Source organism: Canis aureus, chromosome 26 (genome assembly GCF_053574225.1).
Source record: "Canis aureus isolate CA01 chromosome 26, VMU_Caureus_v.1.0, whole genome shotgun sequence".
Taxonomy (NCBI): domain Eukaryota; kingdom Metazoa; phylum Chordata; class Mammalia; order Carnivora; family Canidae; genus Canis; species Canis aureus.
In genome coordinates, this window is record NC_135636.1 from 48665164 (window position 1) to 48692326 (window position 27163).

The 27163-nt window shown below is 47.9% G+C and overlaps 2 protein-coding genes and 1 long non-coding RNA gene across 11 annotated transcripts in view; 2 read left to right on the forward strand and 1 right to left on the reverse strand.

Annotated features, from left to right (window-relative positions):
* RAB22A (RAB22A, member RAS oncogene family) overlaps positions 1 to 7779 on the forward strand; it is a 56129-nt gene extending 48350 nt beyond the window's left edge. The window contains exons 7-8 of one of the 2 annotated variants that reach the window (XM_077873730.1): positions 1675 to 1804; positions 7071 to 7779. In XM_077873730.1, the coding sequence (XP_077729856.1) occupies positions 1675 to 1772 (98 nt within the window). In that variant the 3' untranslated portion in view covers positions 1773 to 1804; positions 7071 to 7779. Of the gene's footprint in view, positions 1 to 1674 lie in introns of both variants that reach the window. The other variant, XM_077873729.1, reaches the window with a different exon arrangement.
* Positions 1813 to 26990, reverse strand: LOC144298601 (uncharacterized). 7 transcript variants are annotated; one of them, XR_013365542.1, is made up of 7 exons: positions 26640 to 26990; positions 21774 to 25336; positions 17186 to 21106; positions 15245 to 15483; positions 14578 to 14642; positions 12454 to 12509; positions 1813 to 10897 (listed from the first exon to the last, which is right to left on the reverse strand). It is a non-coding gene; the product is annotated as an uncharacterized LOC144298601 (long non-coding RNA). The 7 variants fall into 7 exon arrangements; XR_013365546.1 differs by having other exon boundaries at positions 1813 to 10699; positions 17186 to 25336; XR_013365541.1 differs by having other exon boundaries at positions 17186 to 25336.
* The window catches only part of VAPB (VAMP associated protein B and C), a 50243-nt gene continuing 49131 nt past the window's right edge, over positions 26052 to 27163 (forward strand). The window contains exon 1 of one of the 2 annotated variants that reach the window (XM_077873727.1): positions 26052 to 26287. In XM_077873727.1, coding sequence (XP_077729853.1) covers positions 26230 to 26287 — 58 coding nt within the window. In that variant the 5' untranslated portion in view covers positions 26052 to 26229. The remainder of the gene's footprint in view (positions 26288 to 27163) is intronic. The other variant, XM_077873726.1, reaches the window with a different exon arrangement.

The window sequence follows — 27163 nt, forward strand, 5'->3', positions numbered from 1 at the left end:
CAGGTCATAAAGATGTTCTCTGCTTTCTTCCAAGGCTGTTTCAGAGATAGCACTGTAATACCAGCTCGCTTTCCATGATCCGTTCACTAGAAATGTGTGACAAGCTTCAGTAAATCTTTTAAGTAAATTGGCAGTTTATTCACAGCAGTATCTTACAGGCATTTGGAAAGTAGTCGTAGGACATTGTGGGGGACATTTTCAAGTGTAGACAGCATGCACCATGCTGTGTACTACCCACCTGGATTTGCAGGCCACTCAACATGTTGGTGGCTCCAGACTTGGAGACCCAAGGACCTGAGAATTGGCAAGTTCCATCTTTTCAGCCTTGTTAATGCCAGAAGATGCAGGTATCCATTCATTCCAAGCTTTCAGAATACCTCAGTGCCCAGTACTGTGCTAAATATAGATGCCAGAAATAAAGATGGAGAGACAGGACCTTTTCTCTCGAAGAGCTTCAGGTCTAATTCAAGGGACAGCTCTCTGTAAGCAAATAAATAACGTGCTTCTGGCTTCTGACTGGTTTTAGTGTGGGAGGTGTTGGAGAGAGCTAGGAAGTGGGAGGGCATCTGGAAGGCCTTTGTGCCTGGATGCAACCCTTGTGTTACAGGGTGGGTAGGTGGATGGTGATTTAAGGTTTCTCCTGAAATTGACATTATGCTTCATGGAGCAGTAAAGTGAAACCTGTTCATTCTCATGCATTGTTGGTAGGAGAACAGAGTGGCACAGCCTCTTCAGAGAGCAATTTGGCAGCATCTGTCAAAATTTAAATTGCACGTCCTTCTTGCATTTGTGCTAGAATAGACCCTGGGAATATGGTGTATGTGTCAGATAAATACCCAGGAGTAGAAGAGCGTGACCCAGTTCTTCCACTCCTGTTAATTTATCTTACACATCCATTCACAGAGATAGATATTTTTTACATTGTTGTTAATACCATCACAATGTTGGAAACAAACTAAATATCCATCAACAGGGGAATGGTTAAATAAATTAGGGTACATCCATGCAATGCAGTACCATAGAGCCATTAGACATAGTACCGCAGTGGAACAGCCCCCAGAATACATTCAGTGGAAGCTGCAAGGTGGACAGCAGCACAACCCTGTGCTCCTCTTGGGGCTGAGGGGGCCAGGTAAGGGGGGGGCGGTGTCCTGTACAAGTCCATGCACATCTGCTCTGGATGGTGGCTTTGCCCCAAGGCAGAGTGACAGGTGTGTTCTGATGGACTTTTGTTTACCAAGGTACATATATACTCCCTACTCAGAATGTTTTGTTGACATGTAATTTCTTTTTATTTAAAAAAATTTTTACTAAATACAATGTGATATCCTTGTTTAGGATATCCCTGAAACAGAAACAACATTAGTAGAAAAACTGACGTCATCGTTACAAAGCCTGGACCTTAGTTAGCAATGCACCAATGTGGAATTCTTTGTTCACAAATATTCCATAGGAATGTGAGATATGAATGTCCTCAGTGAGGGCTGTATAGCAACTATCTCTACATTATCTTTGCAACTTTTCTGTAAAATTGAAAATTATTCCCAGATTGAAAATTTGTTCAACTCTTATCTTAGTGAAACCTGTCAAATTATACCTGGACAATTGTTGCATCTGAGAATGAACAGATTTGGAAAGTTAAAGCTCATTCCCTTCCCTCTTCTCTCCATCTAGGTCGAAGAATTCCGTCCGCTGACGCCAACCCGCCATCTGGCGGTAAGGGCTTCAAGCTCCGGAGACAGCCTTCCGAGCCGCAGCGAAGCTGCTGCTGACCGAGCCTCAGCCTCCCAGACTTGATGATTAAGTAGGTGGTCCAGAAAGTTAACAGGAGGGCTGGGGTCCCTGCCGCCAGGTTTTGCCTCACCGGTTTGGGTCTTCTTCGTGCAAAAAGGATTCAGAGAAATTGGCCAGTTCTGCTTCCTCTTTGGAGGCTGCAGCAGTTACATTTCAGACTGCGGACCTCCATTGTGTAACAAGGCTGGTGTGCAAAGGGACTGCATCATTGGCTTTTGACCTTGCTGAAAAGGAACATGTAATTGTATGGATGGTAGGATTAAATTGTTGAGTAGTTTTGTAATCAAGATTTTATGTAACATTTGTAAAGGGAAAATTAGCACTTTCGTGGTTCTTGAGGGAAAAAAGACCTTGCAGAGATTGTAATTTCCTTGGTTTCCCGTTACCACTGTTATAGGGAATCGTATCATTTAAAATGTGGTAGGTGATCATAAGTGGAGGGATGGCAATTATTATTGGGAGCTAAAATGGGTTATTTATAGGACTGATGGAAATGACTCCGTCCCCGCCATCTCCAAAGCACTTTTCATTGAATACTTTAGCCCATGATATGTACAGTAAATTAATAACAGTAACAACAGATGCATTGCTCACCCAAGGTTTGCATTCCGACCTCGTCCTGTATGTGTTACAAAACACATTATTGGCACCTTTTGAAATAAGCTCTCATGATCAAGATGGTGGCGGTAGAGAAGCTGCCTGGAGTAAATTGAATTGCGTATGTTGGAACTGACTAGCAGTGGTTTAAAAAAGAGGAAGAAGAGAGTAAAGAAAGTGGTGTAAATGCTGTCAATTTTTTATTTAACCCAGATATTTTGGTGGGGAAAACAGTTATCTGTTGCTTAGCATATGTAAAGTTGTAGTCTATATTTATGAGACCATTGCTTAAAGATTATAAATTATGTAAATACATTAATAAATTCTATGTTTCACCCAACACTCCATTTAATCTTGCAGCCAGTGTCTTGTGTGCCCACCCACCTCTCAGCCCATTCAAGGGGGGCTCTGACGCACGTTTATGTTGTGCGAGAGCACCGAGCACTTGGCTTACAGTCTTTAAAGATGTCTCTGCCTTGCCTTCCACCCATCCACCCCTCCCTTCCAGATCCCATCTGGAAATCATAATAAAGACATATGCCACTTTGACAAGCCTGACTAGCCCTTCCTAGCCTGGGGGTGAAAGATTAAGCTCCAAGTTCAAGTCATCTCACCTGGTCTTGGTAATAAGTTTCTTTTAGCATTTACAGCGACCTCAGACAAGTGTTTCCAGTGAGCTTTCCTTGTTAACAATTCAGCTTATCTTTCCGTTTCCTATATTCCCCTGCCTCTGTTAGTGGTTAACACTCTTTCCCTCAGGGAGCCTAATGAGGTTTTTAATATAATCTAAAAATAAAGCACTGAAGTGAAGTTGGTGACAATTTGCGCCTGGTCTAATTTGGCACCCTTCCAACCTGAGTATTGTAAGGGAAGGAAATTTACAAGATTAAATAGGAAATGAAACAGCTTGAATTTCAAACTAAATTGTGTTTTCAGAGCTATCCTTAAACTGAACAGTTGAAACTTTTAAAAATAATTGTTATTTCCCTGTGCCCCCCACTTGATATGGGTAGATTTTAATGGGAAAATTATAACTCAGATTAAGTAAAAAGCGATTCCCTTTTCCCTGGTGTATATCTTAAGCATTTGAAATTATTTATTCTCTTACTGAAATCATATGGAAGGAATGTAGTTAGGGAAAATTCTAACGTTTTGTTTAAAATACATGGGGACTCTATATCCTCCTAGCATCTTGCTTCCTTCCCACTGTGAAATGAGCAAGCTGTAAAAGAAAACACACGATTCTAAGGGTGGGCTCTTGACACCTGAAGGGGGTTGAAATTCCTTTCCTATACATGCAGATGGATCAGGGCATCTGGCTGCCACAGCTCTGGTGTGTCCCTGACATTCCCACTGCTGGGCCTCTATCTCCACGACAACAAACAAAATAAAAAACAAAGGTTGCTTGACTCACTAACGAAGAGACAGAGGCAGTGCATGGGCGGCCCTTTCTGTCTTATTTCACCAAAAGATGACGCACATCTGTGACCTTCACAGTTTTCCCACCAAACCTGTCGCCACTGTCAATGATTCCCTGGTGTCTGGGTGCCCGGGGAAGGCCGCATGCTTCCGTGCCTCCTCGTACTGGTGAGGCATCCGCCTGCCTCTCGGCCTGTCCCCACGGTCACTGAGTTTAGCCCAAAACAGGCCATCGCTTCAGGCCCTCCGTAGCTGTTCTCTATTCACGACTTCTCACGCTCCTCCCTGTTTGTAGCGAGGGCTTCTGTTTGGTTCTGGCCACGTGTTTTAGGCCCAGAATGAATGACAGGTGGCTCGTGCAACGGTGCTGTCTTCCCATGTACTGGGGCCTCTTGGGCCCTCGTTTTCCTCAGACTGTCTCAGGAATCAGCGAGACCCTGCTGCTCATGTAGCGTCTCCTTACCACTAGCAGCAGCACATTGTCATCTCAGATCCATGTGATCCGTACCCCAGGAAAATAGGGGGAAATGTTTCCATTTTTTTTGTTCACTTGTGTGCTGCAAAGGTGGATGTTGAAGGCAGAAACAGTGTTTTACTTTGAACGTGTTTAGGATTAGCAACCTGGCCAGGCAGTGATCTAATCCACATGTCATATATTCTCAGTCATTTCTTAGGGGAAAAAGCTAGATTTCAAAGGAATTGAGACACAGCCCATCTATAAAAAATCCTTTTAGTTCCCTTCTGACAAAGGACCATCTTAAAAAACTTTGGGGATTGAAAAGAGAAAAATCATTAATTAGCTGCAAGTGTATATTGATTCCTCTCAGAGAAATTGAAATGAGCTCTTTGCAGGTGCCCAGTCCTACAAACCATCAGCCTCCAGAACTCTCCTTTCACACAAGTGTTTTTCCGATTCTATGATAACTAATTAACCATCATTTGGTGATTAAAAGAACATAAAGTAAGAGTATGATTAAGTGTCCTTCATTTTAAACTCTCTTAAAGAAGTGATTAGGGAGAAGTACCTATTGCAAGCCCTTTTGGTTCCAAATGAAACCTCCATCACCTGCTTTTCTGCCACAGGCAGGATAAGTGCTATACATAGCAGCTGAGAGAGTGAGTCCCTTTAAAATAACACACTTCCTTGTTGCCTGTTTATAATTTTGTTTGAAGCGGATGCCTCCTGTATCCAAAGGACGGAGCCTTTTGTATTAGAGGCTTGACCTCCTCCATGGAGTGGGCTGTTGCCCTTCTCAAAGCGATCATTTTTCGTTATTTTTTAAGTATATAAAAGGAAGGCAGGCCACACATAATTTTAGAACTTCTCTTTAAGTCTTGTTTTCTCTCTCTCTCTGTCTCTCTCTCTCACACACTCTCCCCCCTTAAGAAGGAAAACAGGTCTAGGAGACCTTCTAAATTAAGCTCTGGGAGATAATAGTAATGAAAATGTCCTTTAGATAACTGCTCCATGGCTTTCCTGGAGATGTCAAACCAGAATCTAGGTACCTTCTCGGCAATGTGTTAAAATGGACAGGTTTGATTCAGATTACACTGCACTAATTGGCATGTCAGCCTCAGGACTTGAAAAGGCATTTGTTCACTGTTAGATGCATCTTTTATAGTCTGTGGGTGAGTTGCAAAAAAGAGGTTATATAAATTCTTACAAGCCTTCTTTTCCACTCATTTTGTTCAGAACACGCTGAGAACATGATTCATGGCCTCATGGTTGTATAAGATATAGGTTCACAGTATGTTATATATGACACATGAGCCCCTACACATTCAGATGTCTTTGCAAGAGCCTGTCTCTCTAAGTAGTGAGAGAATCCTCTCCTTCTGAGGAAAAGTTACCGAGAGTCCCTTAACTCTGGTATCTACGAGGTACCTGCTTTAAAATGTTGTAGGGGGGATGACAGCCCACACGCTCAGGCTGGCTCTCTTCTCTCAACTCTGTAATCTGTAAATGTTCTTCCTGACTCTATGATGAAAGTTAATGACCACGATAAGCTAGATGGTGTAAACTTGTAGAAAACTCTTCCTCATTTAAATTTGTTTTAAAGGGACTAGCAGCATAACTTCTGTTTACTGTTTGACTTCAAGGGAGAGTCTACCTCTTAACGGTTAATGTATTTTTAAAGAAGAAGTGGAATGTACTTTTAAGAATCAAGCTATGACTATATATGCCTGCCTTCAATTAGCTTGATGCATGAGAAGTTCAACGATTCAAGATGATGCTTAGGAGACTTATCTTAACTCCTGCAGCACAATCATAAAAAATTAAAAAATAAAAAAAAAATCCAGTCCAAGGAACAGATCTGTCCAGGAGATACACATTATACTGCATAATTTTAGAAAAGGGAGGTCGGGTGAAAATCTAGTCTAGGTGTGGAAGAAACGACCTCTGCCAATTTCTCTTGACAGCAGAGTTACTTGTCTTGACTTCCAGTAATAGAAATCCGGGCAATTTGATTATCTGATTTGCAAGAAACATTAATGGAATTCTGGGGCATTTGTCCTGTTTTATGTGCAAATGAAAGTCTAAAAAATATTAGAAGGGTATTACATTTTTCAGGAGCCTCCACTTTTTCAATCTAAGAGAATGATAAGGGAGACCTGGCGTGATGAAGTTTCATTAGACATAATGAAGAAAGTGAATAAATAAAACCAAGAATCCCCATATTTCTCGGTTTGTCCTTCAGGAGGCTCTGAGTATATAGGAAAATGATTTACTTTCCAAATCTAGAAGGACTTTCCAGTAGCATAGATCAACTTTAATTTGATGGTCTGCACCATCAGAAATAACTAATATCTGTGTTCTTTCCTTTTAGAGTATAATCAATTATAGATGCTAGGATATTTTTGGCTTCACAACAAAAGGATTCAGAAGTTTAATAAAAAGAAAAATTTTAAACCTTCCATCTTCTCCTTTTATTACGTTGAACATTTTAAATAGTAAGATGAGGATGTGTCATCAGCAGATACTGAATTAAAACCATGGAGTCGTAACAAATTTAAGAAAAAAAGTATTTAGTTTATTACTAGCTCGTTTTCAAATCTGTATGGTGCCCAGAATCTCATCAAAACGCTTCATAAATGAAGCAAACCAAATTCTGGGTAGCTTTCCATGAACAGGAATTCAAGTGCCCAGAATTCAGCTAATTAATGGGAAACCCTAAGATAGTAATGGTCGTTTGAAAAAACCTTCTTTAATTGGTATTTTTAAACTGTAGATCTTAATGTTCTCCTTAATCACTCAACAGAAACAAAACATGCTGGTTTTGATGCCACTTCTTGATTCAGGAACATTTCATCGTTTCTGGAAGCAGATTGTCTAATAAAGGACTGTGAAGAAAATCATCTTTAAAATAGCAGATTGCACAGAGGGCCGATAGTCTTTGCTCAGAACTGAAATTGCCCAGGAAACTCCCATGACCTCTTCAGTCAGGTTGTGGAGAAGCGGAGCACACCCCCTTCCCCAGGGTAAGTCCAGAGCCCAGTCGGGAACATTGTCCGGCCCGTGGCAGCCAGTGACTTCACCTCGGGGCCTCGTTCTCCTGTCATTTGTCCCTTATCCATTTTTCCATCAAATTTGTGCTTAAATAGTCAGTGTTACCCCCTGAAAAATGTTGAAAGCAAGGCTGAAGTTTGTGTACCTCTGCTGACTTTGCATAGGAGGTTATTACATAGTTTATGGAACTTTTTCTTAATATGGGCCATGCACGTGATGTCAGAGTGACGGGTCGATTCGGTGCAGGCGGAGGGAGTTATCGGCAGCTGGCTAGTCAGAGCAACTGATTGGTGGCTCTATTTTTAAACCATTTGTTGTCTCGTGTAGACAGAGCTGTATTGGCCTGGAAAAGATTTTTCTTTTTTTACTCTCATCCTGCTCAGTCTTTGCATCATTTCACCTTATGAGTCATTCACATAATTGTCAATCATGCCTCTGACCTTCTTAAGAATTGATGTTTTGCCTTCTCTGTGATCGAAACAGCCTCCTTGCCTTATTTCTCTTCTTCTCATTTTGCCATGGACTCTCCCTTAAAGACGCACAGCACCAGCCCCCTCAGTGCGTGTGACATCCCTTTCCACCCCGCCTTCCAAGGCGGCAGCGGTGGAGTCACCACCCGTGAGCGTGAGCGCTGTCGGGAGATGCAAAAGCTAATTTTAGGTGAGGAGCTCCCCTCTTCCCAGCGAGGAAACAGGCAGCCCTGGCTGTCGGTGGCAACATGACTGACAGAAGGGGTTTCAGAGTCGGTGATGAGATAGTTTAAGCGTCAAGACGTTGCTCGATGTGCAACAGAGCACCTGTTGAAGTATGTAAAAAACACAAGTTTAAAGTCTTGGAAGAGAAGCAGCTGTGGAGATGAGCCTAGACATTTACAAATAAATAAATAAAAGCTAAGCTGTCGTACCAGCAATCCTTATTTCTCCTAAGAATGTCATGCCTTTTAACAAGACCCGATGCAAGGAGTAAGATATTTGTGCCTTTTTATGATAGCATCTATTCTGGAAAAAAAAAAAAAAATACCATTAAGTTGCTTACAGTTTAGGCCGCTTTGTAGCACTATAAACAGCCCAAATTTATAGCCGTGGCTTCACTGCATGACGCATCGCTTAATCACCTGTGATGGAATATTGTAATGGGGATGGCCAAGCTCGTGTGGATGTCAAAGACTTTATTTTTGCAGTCTTTACCTTGGGCTGGACCTAAGTCTACATGTAAACCATATGATGTCTGTATTGTTTGTAGATGCTGACAAACGAAAACTAGATCTTTTGATTTTTGTTAATAAGACTTTTCTTTTTGTACTTATTGCTGGTAGTAGGTAGTTTGCAGACAGTGGTAGATTTGGCATACTTTTAAAACTATATCGTTTTAGCTCGGATATTCGATGATGAACTTTTATAGAGTATAACATGCAAAATCACTACAAAATTTGTTGTATTGTAAGAAGGGTGTAAACATTTTGTTAATAAAATGCTATGTTTACAAATACATGTATTTGCCTTTCAAATGGTTTGGTTTCTCTTGGTGGTAGGGTTCATCACACTCTTCTCTTAGCCAAATATTCTGGAGTAACTTTAAAACTATTTTTGAACGCTGAAATGCCCAAACGTTGGCAGCCGTCGTGCCTGGTGAGCAGCGAGGTGTCACTGCTCTGGCCTCGCAGCTTCGTGTGTCTCCCTCCCCTCCGGTCCTTCCTTAGTTAAGGTGGGGAACGGGGCTGGAGGCAGGCCTATGAGGCCTGCAATGAGCATCTAAGTGAGGAAGCACATCCCACTATCTCCCATTATCTGTGGGGTCTCATCCAAGGTGCTCCATTTGCATTCCAGTATCCACGGGAACCCTGGAATCCCCCAGGGCCACTGGTCACCTACCACACCACAGCTCCCACACCTTTTTTCTCTTCCATATCCCTCTAACATAGAAGCACCTTTGTCTATATGCTGTGATTGCTTCGAGAGAGATGACATGTTCAAATAAGGGCACCAGAGAAGGACAGACCTGGGTTGGAGTACCAGCTAACCCCTTTCTAGGCCGTGTGGCCCTGGAGAAAGTTCTTAACCTTTCTGAGTTCTATTCCCTTCATCTGCAAAACGAGAAAGTGATACTTGGGGAAGACACTTATACACCTGGCATTCAGCACAGCATTCAAAGAGAGGAAGAACTCATGGCTAATTTTATTTTTTATTTACTTATTTATTTATTTATTTATTTATTTATTTATTTAAGTCCGAGAAAGAGAGTGATGGGGCAGTGGGGGAGAGAGAGTATCCCAGGCAGGCTCCATGCTGGGCGGGGCTGGATCTCACAACCCTGAGATCATGGCCTGAGTCAAAATCAAGAGTCAGATATTTCACCAGCTGAGCCCCCCAGGCACCTTTCCTGTATAATTTGCTCTTAAAAGCCATCTCCCTGGTAATCTTTATCTGATTCAGTTTTAAAAACTACTTGTCATTAGTTTGTTACCTTTTGATTTTTTTTCTGAAGTAATAACACACATAGAAAATGCCATAAATACAGTGTACACCTTGTTAAATTTTTAAAAAGGAGGCAGACCTTTGTAACCACTCCTCACATCACAAAAAGACATCCTTCACCACCCAGAAGGCCCACCTGGCACCTCCTTCTGGTCGCCATCCTGTTTTCTAACATCACAGGTCAGTTTTGCCTGGTTTTGAACTTCCCATACACGCCCTGTGGTTCAAATCTGGCTTCTTGCATTCAGCGTGGTGTGCGGTGTTCGCATCCGCTCTCCCTGTGTGAACAAACGACTGTGTATCTATCCGATCTGCGACCACGGGCACTGAGTTGTCTCCAGATGTTTGCGGTTACGAAGGTACCACCACAAACATTCTTACACACGGCTTTGGTGCCCTATGCAGGTTTCTGTTGGACACACACCTGGGGGTGGAATTACTGGGGCACGGGAGATCCATGTATTTGTAGTTCTGTTTATTTTTCCTTTAGCAGACACAGTTTTCTGAAGTAGCCCATCCGTAGGCCTCCCCCCTGCAGTATGTGAGAATTGCCTTTGCCCAGCATCCTTACGACGACACTTGATACAGTCTCCATGGTCGCCTTCTGGCAGGTGAGTAGTTACGTTTCCCTCTTCTGTATAAGTTGTGTAGGGCTTTTTAATTGTTACTGACAGGGAGTGTATTTCTTAGTACATACCCTCCAGTATTACAGACAACAAGTCCGCCCACAGCGGGAGCTGCATGCGGGGGAGTTGGGAAAAGGAGGAGGAGGATCAGGATCCTGGGTGTGGAGAGCCACAGGCCCAGGGTCAACTCTCAGGTCCTCCATCTGGCTCCGTGATGAGATAGAGCAGGAAAGGCTGTACCCGAAGGTGAAAGGTGAACCAGAAACCGGAGAAAACGTTTGCTAGGTATATAAAAGAATGGATTACTATCTTTAGTTTGCTAACAGTGTCTAAAAAGCAAAAAGAACAACCCTCCAAAAAGGAAATGATCCACATTTAAAGACCTCACCACACACACACACACACACACACAGGTTCTGTACAAGAATTCCTAAGTCGACAAGAATAGCACCATAGCACCGCAGCCTTGTTTATAACTTCTGGAGAAAGAACATAAAAGAAACAAACTGTCACATACAAATTAGTGGAGAGTTGCCTAATATATAGCTGAGTGAAAAACAATAACATGAGTATGTATGCGGAATCTGACTCTGTTTATATAAAACAGCGTACGCAGCGCACATACCTTTACAATATGTGCATGCTTTTAAAATTTGGAAATATGTGCTCCAAGCTGTTGCAGTCATTATCTCTGAGGAGAGAGGCTTGGATGACAAATGCCACCTTTTGTTCTTTATTTAAAATCACTTTGTGTTTTATATATACTTGCATACTTTTTACATTTTTTTTTTTTACTGTGTGTATGTGTGCATTTTTTTCTTATTAAAAACAAACAAGGGCTAGACACCTGGGTGGCTCAGTGGTTGAGTATCTGCCTTCAGCTCAGGGCGTAATCCCGGGGTCCCAGGATCGAGTCCCACATCGGGCTCCCCGCAGGATGCCTACTTCTCCCTCTGCCTGTGTCTCTGCCTCTCTCTCTGTCTCTGTGTCTCTCATGAATAAATAAATAAATGAAATCTTTAAAAAACAAACAAATGGGCACCTGGCTGGCACAGTTGATAGAGCTTGTGGCTCTTAATTTCGGGGTCGTGAATTTAAGCCCAATTCACGTTGGGTGGAGAGCTTATTTAATAAACCATGACAACAAAATTTAAAAATAAAAATTCAGAAATTCCTGCTCCCTAATCCCATCTCAAATCCTTAATGGAGACTGGCTGAATTAGATAAATTGAAGTGACATTCGCCTTATTTTTCCTTTTTAAGAAACCCCTTCCAGGCAGCCCCAGTGGTTTAGCGGTTTTGTGCCACCTTCAGCCCAGGGCATGATCCTGGAGACCCGGGATCGAGTCCCATGTCGGGCTCCATGCATGGAGCCTGCTTCTCCCTCTACTTGTGTCTCTGCCTCTCTCTCTCTCTCTCTCTCTCTCTCTGTCTCTAATAAATAAATAAATAAATCTTTAAAAAAAGAAACCCCTTCCCTTTGAACCCTCCTGCACTGTTAATGGGAATGCAAACTGGTACAGCCACTCTGGAACACAGTACAGAGGTTCCTCAAAAAGTTAAAAGTAGAACTATCCTGCGATCCAGGAATTGCACCTGTCAGTATTTACCCAAAATACAAAAGTACTAATTCGAAGAGATACATGTACCCCAATGTTTATCCCAGAATTATCCATAATAGCCAAATTATGGAAACAGCCCAAGTGTCCAACAATTGATGAATAGATACGGAAGATGTGGTCTATATTCACAATGGAATATTATTCAGCCATAAAAAAAGAATGAAATCTTGCCATTTGCAATGACACAGATGGAGCCAGAGAGTATCATGCTAAGTGAAATAAGTCAGAGAAAAACCTACCATATGGTCTCCCTCCTATGTGGAATTTAAGAAACAAAACAAATGAGCAAAGGGGATAAAAAGAAAGAGGAAAATCAAGGAACAGACTCTTAACAACAGAGGACACACTGCTGGTCACTAGAGGGGAGGTGGGTGGGGGCTGGGAGAAGAGGTGATGGAGATAAAGGAGGGCACCTGTCGTGATGAGCGCTGGGTGATGTGTTCAAGGGCCGAATCACCGCATCATGTACCTGAAACGAATATTACACTCTGTTAATCTTGAATTTAAATAAGAACTACAAAAGAACACACTTAATGTGGTCAGTAAAAAGCTTATAGCCACACTTGGAGCAAGTGTGTAGAACTACACATTTTTTAATTTTGATATTTAATGTAAATCTTTCCAAGCTGCCCTAAATCCTCTTAGAAAGAGAGGATATAAATACATATATGTTAAGAAGAAGAATATTAGTCTATAGCCTGTCAAAATAGTACTGTTGGGGAAGCCAGTCTCATTTATAGATGCCAAGAAAAAGAGAATGACTCCATGCCAAAAAGGAAGAAACAAATTAGCACACACCCGAAACAAACAGGGGTGTTTTAAATGCATACACAAAACAAATTTGCTATATTTTTCCACAAGCAACTGGCTGCCTGCCTCAGAGCTTTTGAGAACCAAATTATGGACCCAGGTTTCTAAGCAACCTTAATGTTTACTGCAGACCTTTTTTTTTTCCATTAAAAGTTAAGAACCAGATTGCCTTTAAGATGGTAAATTACAAAATAAAATGCAAAGCCTTTTAATATTTTTAGTTGTTTGACTTACATTGTTACTAGCCACAAACATGATTCTCTACTGAAAAATAGGAAGCCAGGCATCTGAGCCTTCTAGAATTTACCCCCCAGGAGAATCAAATGATCACTTCCCTTTATACCCTCTCCAAGGGACCACCGCTGGAGCTTACAAGAGAGAGGAAAGAAAAAAGATTTGACAGCTAACACCTCAGGATGAATCACTTGGTTAATTATGATTTTAACCCGAACTCTGGTCACTTCAATTTTTTATCTTCAGCACATCCTTTCAGTGTCTTCCGGGAAAAACAATATAAGCCTGCAGAGATTGTCTTTTTAAAGTTGACATACACAGACACCTCTGTTCAAGGGATGGGAAGCAGGACAAGAGGACCAGAATTCTCTTCATCAGTACCCAGTGTAGGATGTTACCTTCGGGCCTTTGTTAGAATAAAATATATGGAAAACACAATGAGGCTATTATGTCTCCATTCCATTAGAGCAGGGCAATTTTAAGAAGAAAATTGTAGGACTGAATGTAAATGGGAGGTTAATGGACAGTCTTGGGGCACAGGAGCCACGCCAGGGGTATACTATCATCAACGTTCGCATTGCAATTGGTGGCTCCAGCGATGGGGTCGAGTGTCTTTGCATATAAATGAGAACCCGTCATTGTTGAAGCAGATACTACAGCAGCCACACGGGGTTTTTTTTTATCAACAGATTCAGATCTGCAGTCTGATTCGGTCAGTTATTAACTGTCTGGGCCTCCTCATCAGAAAATATCCCACCTAGTATGCTTTGCTTGAATTTATTTCTGTTATCTGCTATTTCCAACGTGATAGCCACATGTTAAAGAAGTAGGATTCCTGTGGGTTTTCTGATCTGTTCTTAAATTACCTCTCCCAAAACAAATCTTCTGAATGTCATAAGAGATGGGAACATGGGTGGCCAAGCGGCAGTTTTAATAAATGGCCTGTTAACAACCTTGTGGGTGCTAAAGTTTTGAAGCTTCTTAGAGTCCATATAAGGAGATGATCATTGAGTATATCAGATTACCCCCTCTGGCCCCCCCCCCCAAAAAAAACCCACAGCCACCTTGAACAAAAGAATTTCACCAGCCTGGAAAGGCTCTTCCGCATGAGCTAGATTAAAATGATGTGCAGATTTACATGATCCAGAAATCTTGATGAGAGCATTTCAAGAAATAGAATAAAATTGCATTTACTTAGAAAATAGGCTCTGAAATGAATGACTCAGGGCTCGTGTTTCAAAGAGGGCTCCAAGGCCAGCCAGAAGACGCTTAGTATTTTGCTGACTCAGGCACCGTGCAAGCTTTGGCTGCCTCCTCTGTGAGTCCGAGAGTGATTTTATTTGCGAAATGATAACGATGCGTCTTCATGGGGTGACTATGAATAGCTAATTGATGGCAAACAGTCAAGCCGCATAATCCAATATTAATCGCACCAATAATAGAAATGTCATTACCAGCCCTAGCACCCAACTGTCTCTTACCAAACCGCGCACCTTCAGTGCCTGCTTTCTCCCTCCGTGAATCCATTAGAGACTTCTTTATTGTTTCTCTAAACAGCCTAAAACATAAAAATTTGTCTTTACTTTTCACAACGCGGTAGTTTAAAAAAATACACCCACACAGCACACACAAACACAAACTGAAGAAAATACGAGTGACTTCGATTGCAAAGTAAAATGGGAAAAAGACAAAAGATCGCTTGTGGCACCAGCTGCAGGGGAGCAGCACAGATCGGAGGGGCCCGAGCAAGAGGAATCGGAGGCTGGGAGCCGCCAGCACAGGGGAAGCGGGAAGGGACCCGGCAGCCAAAGCGGCCCGGCATCGCCTCTGTAAAGTGCCGTGGGCACCACGACACTGGTCACCTCCACCCCTCCTGGGGACCCGCTTTCGGAGGCCGACCCAGCATCGTTTATCATCCAGATTAAGTGTTATAACTCTGGCCAAAGCCCCACCTCTCGGCCTGGAGGAATAAATAAAGGAAAAAGCAGGACTCTCATCCCGCACCACGCACATTGTCACAGCACAAATACAGGACGACCCCAGTGCGGAATTCATCTGCTGAGAGGGTCCTTGAGTGACACCTTGCCCGTAGGGGGGACAGAACAGAAGGTCTTTACTACGTGGTCCCTTTTCTAATCGCTGAAGTTAAGAATCACTTACTTTTATTTAGTGACGTTTAAAGATTGGGGGAGAGGAGAGGGCAGAGCTTCACAGAGTCACAAATCCATGAGGAATGGGGCGCCGGGGGGCTCAGTCGGTTGGGCGTCTGCCTTGGGCTGAGGTCGTGGTCCCAGGGTCCCAGGGTCCTGCTCAGCTGAGGTCGTGGTCCCAGGGTCCCAGAGTCCTGCTCAGCGGGGAGCCTGATTCTCTCCTGCTCGCCCTGCTTGTGCTCACTCTCTCTGTCAAACAAATAAAATATTTTTAAAAAATCAATGTTGGAGAACCAGATTCGGGGCGTTTTTATTTTAAAGAATCTCCACACCCAAATGCTGCTGAAACTCAAAAAGCCCTGAAATCGAGGCTCCTGCTCCGCCGACCGAGCCAGCAGGGGACCCCAAGAGCTGGTTAGGGACGCCTTGTTTCCTGGATGTGTGCAGGGGTGAGAGGGCTTTTCACATGCGATGAGCTCATTTCCTCCCAAAGTACCAAGAGATGTGGGAACCTGCCCTGCGGTGTCCTCAGTCCTGGGAAGCGTCACCCTTCCAAGCTCACACGCCCCACAGGCCCCCAGATGTCACCCGGGAGACCTGGGGAGCTCTTCGAAATGCACCCCATGTTCATAGCTTGGACTTTAGAGGGTTGACCATGTGCCAGCCACATGGCACTGAGAACCTCACTCGTACTCGTTCCCCGAATCCCCCCCAAACCTCGGAGGTGGAAACCGTCCTCACTCCCCACCTTCCCAGGGGGGACAGACAGATGGCCGGGAGGAGAAAGCAGCCCCTGGCACCCACAGCCAGGCTTGGTGCTGTCCCTCCCGCTGCACACAGCCCCCCAGAACATCACACGAGGCCCCCCGTGCCCACTGTGGGTCAAGAGCAGACACAAGAGCCTTCCGTGACGGTTCTGAGCCCAAACAGAAGCAACAACATTGTCCCAACGCCGTCGGTTGGCCCAGCATCCCCTGGCCCGGCTCATCGGGGCGTCGGCGTGGCTGTGGCCTGGCCAGCGAGCTGCAGGGTGGCTCAGTCTGCGGGCCGGGCACCGTCCCATCACCCGTCCCATCACGGGGCTTCCCTAACCCACCCCGGCCCGGCCCTTCCCCCAGGTCCAAGGCCGCCTCCCGCGCCCCTCCTTCAGGGGCAGGTGCGTCCCTGGGGGCTTTGGCTGGAGGAGGTGCCAGCCCCCTGGGAGCGGCCAAGCCCAAGGTCGCGCTTCGGGCCAGCAGGGCCCCGGGCTGGGCAGGCCGCAGACAAGGCTACCGGGCCCTGCGCGCTCGCGCCTGGGGTAGCTTCCCTCCAGGTGGAAATGCAGTGGCCACGGCCACGAGGGGCCCTGGGAGGGCAGCCCAGGAATATGGAACCAGGGGGGCCACCCTCACACCCCTCTCCCTCCCTCCCCGTCCCTCCCCCACCCCATCTCTCTCCACCCCTCCTCCCTCCCTCCCCCTCCATCCTTCTCTCTCCCTCTCCCCCCTCCCTACCCATCCCTCCCCCACCCCTCTCTCCATCCCTCTTTCTCCATCCCTCTCCCCCTCCATTCTTCTTTCCACCTCTCCCCATCCCTGCCCCCTTTTCCCTCTCACCTCCTTCCCTCCCTCCCTCCCTCCCTCTGTCTCCCCTTCTCTCCCTCCCTGCATCCCCCCTTCCTCTGGAGCTCAGCCCCCAGCCCCTGACCTGCTCAGCTCCCCCTCTGTGCTGGGGGCGGGGGGGTAATGTGTTCAGGGGATCCCTGGTTGTGTAACGCTGCGCCAGGCTGCCTCCGGTTCCTGTCTTGGGGGCCCGGGGGCCCGGGGGGGGGGGACAGCAGGTGGGGGGACGGGAGCGGGGGCTTGGCGTGGGCCCAGGGCCGGCGCTGTTCTTATTGGGAGGAAACAGCCAAGCTCTGTAGGGTCGCCTGGCCTCTTGCATGGAGGCAGATGGAGACAGCTCAGGGCCATACCTGGGTCTCCAGACTTTTTTCTGGAGTGCTGTTGTCACTGGGGCGGCGTGGAGAGGCGGCCGCGGGGAAGTGTCACCCCCAGGCCTCCCAGTCTGCGGACAGAGCAGGAGGGGTCCGGCCCCCCCCCCCCGCGGCCGGCCCCTCGGCCTGAGGCCCAGGTGAGCCACCAGGCCTGGGGAAGAAGAGAGCTGGGCAGATTTTACACACACACACACACACAACACACACACACACAGCTGGAGGCCCTGCCTGCTGCCCCAGCCCCCGACACCCTGGAAATAATCTGCGGGGACCCCGCAAGCCCTCCCCACAATAAGACCAGGCTCCCTCCCCGCCTCATCAAACATTGATCCCGCAGCTCCGCTGCCTCACGCTGCCCTGGGGGAACAATGAGGTAAATATGCCTTCCTCACCCCTAAGGAGTCTGGAATCTAATTATCTTCTAGAGATCCTTTGGGGATCTGCTTAATAAATCAATACAAATGATTTGTAATTAGAATATCAATTATTTGTATGCAAATGTGGCCTTCTGGGTGCTTGGGGACAATCCTAAGGATTGAAAAGTCTCTCCCCCAACCCTCCTCAAATTCTTAATTACATTATTTCGTTCATTCATCAAACATTTATTGAGCACCTTTTACGTGCCAGGCACGGAGAGACGGGGGGGGGGGGGGGGGGGGGGGGGGGGGGGTGTCCAAGAACCCACCTCCCGTTGCTCCCAGTCAGGAGCAAAGGGAGTTCGGGCTTGGGGGGGGGGGTGGTGAAAGCAACGGTCACCCTCTGCCCCCAAACCCCGTCAGTCACCCTGTCACCCGCCTCGTTCTCGGAGACGCTCAGCCGCGCAGGCAGCTGCTCCCAAGTGTCAGACGCCCGGGCAGGGGTCAAGGCCCCAGGACTGTGCCCCCCCCCCACCGACTGTCTGCAGACTGTGCACCCCCCCCCCACTGTCTGCAGGTTGGGCCCTGCCCACTGTGACCTCCTCTCCCCGCATCAGCGCCCGGTGACCCCCGGCGGCCAGCCATTCATTCAGCCATTCATTCCTTCACTGCTTCCTCTTCCGAGGTCTGGGCTCTGCACCCCGCAACCCCCCCTCCAGCGCTGGAGGTCGGGTGTCAAGATGCCCAACACGCGGCAGGCATAAACGTGCAATGACGGTGACAACGGAGACGCTGCCACGGACGTCCACTGCAGGAGAGGGCAGCGAGTGCAAAGGGCCTGTGGCACAACCACTGGGGACTCCTGGGCTCGACCCCACTCCGCAGCAGGGCCCCTGGTTCTGAGAAGTGTGCCTCCCACCGGCCCGGCTGCTCCCCTTCCTCTGAGTCCTCTTCTCCAGCCTCTCGCTGCTCCTGGCTAAGGCTCTAAGCCTCCCTACCTTGGCGTCCTCATCTGCAAACCAGAGAAAAGGACGTTATGATTTCGGGGTGAGAACATGTGAGACGCTTGGCGCTCTCTGGTCAACGGTGGCTGCGTGCGCAGCTTTGTCCCAGGCCACCCTCCAGGCGTCGGCAGGATCTCTGTGAAAATACACTTGCTGAATGCAGTGTGGGATCCTGGGGGTGGGGTGGGGAGGGAAGAAAAGCTGCTGACATCCCCAAATAGTCTGGAGTTTAGTTGCTAACAATGCTGCGGCCAAAATCGTGTTGCCACCACCATTGTGTAAAGTGATGTTAAAATGATAACGCCGGAAAATAAATAAATAAATTAATTAATTAATAAAAATAAAAATAAAATAAAATGATAACACTGGGAATACTGGCTGAGGAGCACCCAGAACTCTCCATATGCCCACTGCGACTTCCTGAAGCTGAAATTATTGCCAAAAAAAAAAGTTCATTAAAACATTTTTTAAAAATGAAAATTTAAAGAATAAAAACAAAAAAAGAAACAACTTTTAAATACAATAAAAAAAAATAGGTCAGTTACTCCTCTGTATAAAAACAGTGGGCTAGGCAAGGACGTCCATGGATAAAATCTAGACTCTCCAGGATACCAGGAGCTCCCGCCTCCCCTGGCCCTTGGGTCTCCTCATCCATAACCTCGGCCCTGGGTTGAGTGAGTTCACATACGCGAAGCGCTCAGCGTGCTGTCGGGCGCACGGGGACCTGCTCAGTGCAAAGAAAGTAGAAGAGCGCGAGAGAAGACTGGGGGCCCTGCCCTGCTGCTTTCAAGATGAAGGGAGGCCTCAAGTCGTGGACTGTGGCTTGTGTGTCCAGAAGCTGGAAGGCAAGGAGCCTCCAGATGGAGCACACGTGGACTGTCATCCTCTTCAGGCCCAATCTCAGACCTCTGACGTCCCGAACTGTAAGAATAAATTTGTTTAAAGCCACAATCTGGGGGTAATTGGTTTTAGCCCCATAGGAGACGAATACTTACGCTAATAGCTTGACAGGGAGCAGGAGCTACATGTAGATACACCTGTGGAACCGTCACTACTCCTTGCCTTTCCCCAGGTAGGCCCAGGCAGGCTGTGCACCCCAGGGCCCTTGCATGTGCTACTCCTCCACTAGGGGAACCTTCCTTTCCTTTCCCCCGCTCCCCGCCCAGGTCTGGTAAGATCTTTCTTGCTGTTTTGCCAAGACAATTCTCTATATACTCTCTGAGCATTTACATTTTCCTCCCAGGCCCCAGAGTATAAAGTTCACTGTCTCTTCCTAACTTTCTTCTCCTGTTTTTTAGTATTTATGGCGGATTGGCATTATTCTGGTGCGGTGTTTTTCCCCCCAACTCTCCTCACTAGACGGTGAGGTCCTCTGTAGCCAAGGTTACGCGCATCACTACAGGATGGGCACGTGGGGGACTCCCAGGAAGACCGACAAACTGTTGGCCTTGTGTTCCTGCCAGTGTCACCTAAGCACCGACCCCTCACCTGGCACCGTAGTTCTGCTAGTCCTTGGCTTTTATGCCCCAATCCCAGGAGTTGATATGTTGGGTCTTCTCAGAGGCCCCTAGCCCTGGCCTGTCCACACTCCCTCCCACGAAGGCCCACCTCCGAGCTTCTGGGGCCTGAGGCCTCGGCACTGTCCCTCTGTCCACCTGCCCTCGGCCAAGACCACAGTGCTGGCACGCTCCACGCCTGGGGAGCACCCCCTCCTGGTTCACAGCCTGCTATTCTCCTGTGCCCTGGGGGTTCTCCTGCAAGGGCACCAGTCCTACTCCCAGGGCTTCACCCTCCTGACAGGAGCTCCTCCCATGGGCCCACCTCCCACCACCATCCCTGGGGGATGAGCTTTCCACCCCGGACTCTGGGGCTGGAACACAAACCTTCAGCCTCTAGTCTCCAGCATGTATCCTGCTTGAATTCTCAGGGTTTTCTGAATGCGTTGTTTGGTATCTTTCATCCTTCTGGAAAATTCTCAGCATTAAACATTGTTTTGTATTGTTGTGAAGTGCACAGAACCTATAATTTGCCAGCTGACCTGTGCGCAGCGTGCCATTCGGGGACGTTGAACCCATTGACACTGCGGTGAGGCCATCGCCACCATCCACCTGCAGAACTCGCAACCCTGGCACTCCACCTGCAGTCACAGCAGCTCCCCAGTCCACCTTCCCACGCCCCCCTGCTCCTGAGTACTCCCTTTGTCTTTGTGAATTTGGTGACTCCGGAAACCTCATGGAAGTGGAATCCTCCGCATTTGTCCTCTCGTGGCTGGTGTAGTTCACCGAGCATCACGTCCTCCAGGCCCATCCATATTGCAGCACTTGCCACAACGTCTTATTTATTTATTTATTTATTTATTTATTTATTTATTTATTTATATTTTTTCTTACAACGTCTCTTTTAAATATTGCCTCGGCCCTATTCTCTCACTCTTCTCTTCTGGAAGGCTGACGAGTAGTTTATTCAACCAGTGTTATTCAAACTGTAGGTTGTTTCCCAAGAGTGACTTATAAAATCAATTTAGTAGGTTGTTACCAGCACTGAGAAAGAAAATAAATAGCAAATATCAGAGTGTATTGTATTATTTCGTGAAACTTTTGTTTCAGTTGTATTTATTAACATACTTATACATATATCTATGCAGCGATGCACAAATAAAACGCATTTATTACTGCGGACTGTGGTAAAGAGACGAAGAGAAAGAGAAGCCTGGAAAACACATCATTCTCCATATGTCTTTACTTCTCTGTCATAGTCTAATCTCTGATTTTTATGTTCCACATCATGGGTATTGCTCCAGACCTCCCCCTCAGTTACTAACTTTCCTTTAGGCTGCTGATAAACCTGTTTCATGAATTTTTTATGTCAGGATTTTTCTTTTTTCTTTTTTCTTTTTTTTTTTTTTTTTTTACATAGTTTAGTGGTCCCATTGGCAGGTTTCTAACGTTGGTTTTATTTAGCCTCCACTGCAACGCGGGGATGGTGACATACTGAGGTTTTAGGGTTGGTCTCCACTGCTGTCACCTCAGGCACTCAGCAGTGGCCAGGCCCCCTTGACGGGGGAAGTCTGTGTTCTTGGGCCCATGCAGAGCATCACATCTGCCACCAGGGCCACTTTGTAAATAAACCCAGTGAGCAAGCAATGGCCTCGCTGGGGAAAAAACAAAACAAAACAAAAACAGCACTGTCATCCACAAAAAGTGTCACCTTGTGCACTCGATTATTGGAGAGTCACTGCTTTGGTAGATGTGCTTGGGTGGGCATTCACAGGGGACACCAGAATCTTCTCATGTTTCCATCCTCAGAACTATCCACATCCCTCCCTGTCGCCAGGCCCAGCCCAGCTCCACCAAGTTTGTCCCTGGCCACCGCTGCCAGTCAGCGTACACTTGTGCTCTCGAGTCATTTCTTAGCCAAAGTAGACATCCCAAAGTACTGCTTGAGATTTTGGCAAATCTATGAATTCCACTTAGGTTGTCATTCTGCAACCTGCCTAATTAAATTTGGGGTACGATTTTCAGCAAGGTCAAAAACCTATAGAAGTAGAAATAAAGGATTATTTTAGGGATCTCCCTGGTTTTCCGTGAGTTAAGCTTAGTGTTTAAAGAGCCCGTCACTTTCTTTCTGCAACAGCTCCAGGGAGCTCAGATGCAGCCACCCCACCCCAGGGTCCCCTGTCCTCATGGCCGTGAAAGCGTAGCAGCCACTCAGCCCTCCAAGGCCCTTCTTCTGTGAGCACCGCGTCACAATCAAGTGTGGATGATGACGTAATGAGTAGTGATGCCACCACATCTTGTTTGTGGACTCCTTGTAACCTTTGTCACGTGCTAAACTAGCTCTCTGGAGGAAGAAGATAACTCTGGTTTGTTGTTTCAGATTTCTGTGGTGCAAATGCTCCCACCAGGACTGATTTTAAGCCACTTACGGGATGTCACTGAACATAGTTAAGAGGTGATGCGTGCTGGCTCTTGCCAGCGGGTATGAACCCACCGGCCCAGCCCTGCTGCTATCTCGTCCCACTGGCACCGCAGCCAGGCATGAGGATGGGGCCGAACCAGGCCCAGAACATCTTCTTCGAGGGTCTGTGTCCTGGGACCACTCTCAGTACCAGGTGGTGTCGGTCAGAGTCCTGCCAGGAAAGCAGGAATTATAATTGTTTTGTTTTGTTTTTAAGATTTTATTTATTTAAGGTGCCTGGCTGGCTCAGAGAAGCATGTGCCTTCAACTCAGGTCATGATCTCGGGGTCCTGGGATCGAGCCTTGGGTCAGGCTCCCTGCTCAGCGGAGAGCTTGCTTCTCCCTCTGCTCCCCTCCCCCCACTCATGCTCTCTCTCACATGCTCTCTCTCTCTGTCTCAAGTTTTACTTATTTTTTTTTTGAGAGAGACACAGACAGAGAGATTTATTTATCTGAAAGAGAGACAGATGGGGGTGGAGTTCCAGGGTTGCAAGAGGAAGAGTTCTGCAGGTAGATGGTGGCGATGGCCTCACCGCAGTGTCAATGGATTCAACGTCCCCGAATGGCATGCTGCGCACAGGTCAGCTGGCAAATTATAGGTTCTGTGCACTTCACAACAATACAAAACAATGTTTAATGCTGAGAATTTTCCAGAAGGATGAAAGATACCAAACAACGCATTCAGAAAACCCTGAGAAATCAAGCAGATTACATGCTGGAGACTAGAGGCTGAAGGTTTGTGTTCCAGCCCCAGAGTCCGGGATGGAAAGCTCATCCCCCAGGGATGGTGGTGGGAGGTGGGCCCGTGGGAGGAGCTCCTGTCAGGAGGGTGAAGCCCTGGGAGTAGGACTGGTGCCCTCGCAGGAGAACCCCCAGGGCACAGGAGAATAGCAGGCTGTGAACCAGGAGGGGGTGCTCCCCAGGCGTGGAGCGTGCCAGCACTTTGGTCTTGGACTTCCTGGCCTCCAGAACGTTGAGAAAGAAATGTTGTTATTTAAGCTATCCAGTCCATGCCATTTTGTTACAGCAGCCTGAGTGGGCTAAAATAATAAATAAAACAGGCACATTATGGTAACGCGGCAGAACCCAGAATAGGTGGAAAAACAGATCATCTTTGAAGGGATGATGAGGAGACTGTCATCTGAATTTCCCAGGGAACAGTATCTTTGGGCTGTAGAGAGACCTGTCACCATAGTAAACCAGCCCAAATATCTCTCAAGAACAAGGGTAGAATAAAGTCATTTTCAGATTAGCAAAAACTGAGAGAGTGTGGCCAGACAAACCCTCAATGAAACAGAATTTAAAGAATTACTTCAGGCACAAGGAACGTGTTCTTGGTTGTTAAGTTCTGAGATGCAAGAAGAAAAGGTGGGCAAAGAAATTGGTAACTATGTGGTTGAGCCTAAATTAACACCAACAGTATAAAACAAGGTGTGACAACTCATGGCATGAAAAGGAAAAGATTAAACCTGAAACACACCACAATTAAGGGATATAATTTGGGGGGATGGGTGGTTAGAGTTCAAGTGTCCCAAAGTCCTTGTATTTTAAGGAATCACAGTAAAGACATTTTAAAAATTGGACTTCCATAAGTACCCATGCCACAGTTTTGGGGGTGATCATGAAAACAGAGACAGTGTAGAAGAAGAGGAGAAGAAAATGAGAGAAAAAAAATCAGCCCTAAAGAAAGGAGAGCGAAAAGAAAAAAAAAAAACAAAACAGGCATAGCAAATAGAAAGCACAAAAGAAGATGGTAGAAATAAATCCAGACATATTAGTAAATATAATAAGTATAAATGGACCAAACGCTCTAGTTAAAAGACAAAGATTATCTTTAAAAAAACTTTTTACTATGAAAAAATTTCAAGTATACAGAAAAGTGGGAAGAATAGTATAAAGAGTACCCAGATAAAAAAAAAAAAAAAAAGAGTAACCAGATGCCCACCACAGTAGAGCCAACATTAATTATTCACTGTTTATTTTCTCTCTATATATAGGTATAGAAGACTATTAAGAATACATATATATATATATTTTTAAAGATTTTATTTATTCATGATAGATGTAAAGAGAGAGAGAGAGAGAGAGAGACATAGGCAGAGGGAGAAGCAGGCTCCATGCCGGGAGCCCGATGTGGTACTGAATCCTGGGACTCCAGAATCACGCTCTGGGCCAAAGGCAGGCATTGAACCGCTGAGCCACCCAGGGATCCCCAAGAATACATACATTTTTTAAGAGATTTATTCACTTAGAGAGAGAGAGAGAGACAGCACTCGTGCAGGCACAGGGGAGGGGGAGGGCATTGAGAGGGGCAGAGAGAGCCTTAAGCAGACTCCCCTGAGCCGAGCTAGATCTCAGCACCCTGACTGACATTACGACCTGAGATCACGACCTGAGCTGAAATCAAGAGCTGGATGCTTAACAGACCGAGCCACCCAGGCGCTCCTTGGGAGCCCATACTTTATGTAGGAAACATTACACGATGACATAATATTTAAGTGGCAATAATGACATAGTGTTCACTTTGGAGGCCAAGCACATCTGCCTGCGTTCCCAGCAGTTTATTTTAGTTTATTCCCAGCAGCTTTTTAATAAGTTATTTGTGTGGTTATTTTTCCAGAGGCCGGCTCTCCAGCGGGTTCCAGTTAGAGGGTAGAAGCCAGGTCAAGGGATCCCTGGGTGGTGCAGCGGTTTGGCGCCTGCCTTTGGCCCAGGGCGCGATCCTGGAGACCCGGGATCGAATCCCACGTCGGGCTCCCGGTGCATGGAGCCTGCTTGTGTCTCTGCCTCTTTCTCTCTCTCTCTCTGTGTGACTATCATTAAAAAAGAAAGAAAGAAAGAAAAAGAAACCAGGTCAATTCCTCTGATCATTGGATTTGTCGATGTTGGTTGCAGGTGTTAGTAAAGGCTGCAGCCCCGTGCTGGCCACGGAGTAGCTATGTAATGGAGCGCTGCTTTCAATACGTCCCACGGTGGGGTTATTGAAGGCGTTCAGCGGAGCAGCATGAAAGCAGCGAGCAATAACTGGTAGTTTACTGCGCATCCATTGCTTACCAGAGGTCACGGTGCCTAGCACACGCCACTCACTTACAAACATGCTTATGCTAGGAATATAGGACTTTCCTTATTATTCAGTCTCCACCAGTGCCTGGCACTACAGAAGCAAGGCTACGGTGGAAGTTTCTTCTCTTTGCTATTATTAAAGCACTTTGCACAGCGGCGGGCCCCCGGGGGCCCTGAATAAATCAGCTTCGCGGTGCGGGTCCGCACTCCTGAGCATCCTTGGCTCCGCCTCCAGCCCTGCACGAAGCCCCGCCCCCTGCCGCCCGGTAGCCCCGCCCCGCGGCCCGCGCCGCGCCTGCGCACAGCGCCGGGAGGGGCTCCGCGCGCGCAGCTTCCCGCCGCCCGAGCGCGCGCAGGGCCAGCCGGCCGGCCCGCCTGCGTGCGTGCGTGCGTGCGTGCGTCGCTGCGTGCGTGCGTGCGTGCCGTGCGTTCGCCGGGCACCGCGGCCTCGCCCTCGCCCTCCGCCCCTGCGCCTGCACCGCGTAGGCCGCCCCCCCCCGCGCGCGCCCCGCAGACGACCCCCGCCCGCGTCCCGGCCGGCCCCCCCCTTTCCGAATTTAAAGGGGGCGCAGCATTAACGCCTCCCGCCCCAGGTGACCTCTCAGGGGGTCCCCCCGGCAGAGCTGCCCCGCCGCTGAGGAACATGGCGAAGGTGGAGCAGGTCCTGAGCCTCGAGCCGCAGCACGAGCTCAAATTCCGAGGTAAGCGGGACGCCCGCCATGTTCGGCCGCGGGCCCGGCCCGGCCGCCCCGCGCCCCCGCCCGCGCTCGCAGGCACCGGCGGCGCGGTGGTGACGTGAGTGCCCGCCCGGCCCGCGGTCCCCGCCCCGCCCCGCCCGACGGCGCGCCCGCCCCGCGCCCCGCACCCCGCGCCCCCCCGGCGGCCCCGGCCCCCGCCCCGCCCCGCCCGCCCGCCCGCCTCCCCCCGAGCCGCCCGGCCCCGGAGGCGCGGGGCGCGGTCCCCGTCCCTGCCGAGCGCGCGCCGCCCTCCCGCCCCCGGGGCCGCCGCCTCCGGGCCCCCCGCGGCGGGCACCCGCCGTCGGCCCCGCCTCACCTCCGCTTGGCGCCCGCCGCGCCGCCGCCACCTCGGGGGAGGTTTTACGCACTTGTGTGCTGCGCTCCCGGCTGGACGGGAAGCTCCATGAGGGCAGGACGCGCCGCTCCCTGCCGGGCGCCGGGCACACACCGGCAGGGGGACGAAGCGCCCCGCGAGGTGGTGGGACGCGGCCCGGGGCCTGCAGCTGGCGTCCCGGCGCCCACGGCCCCGTCTGCGCGGGGGGCGGGGGCGGCGGCGGGGTCCCCGCAGGGCGCGGAGCTCCCCGGCCCCCCAGCAGCTGGGCCCTCTGGGAAGTGCCGCTTCGCACTTCTTGGGGTTTATCTGCCCTGCTTTCCCCGACGACGAAGTGCAGGCGTCACGGGCCGTGGGCACCACGTCAGACTTGCCCAGTCTCCTTTTTTTTTTTTTTTTTTTTTTTATTAAGATTTTATTTATTGACTCATGAGAGACACAGGCCGAGGGAGAAGCAGGCTCCATGCGGGGAGCCCGACGCGGGACCCGATCCCGGGTCTGAAGGCAGC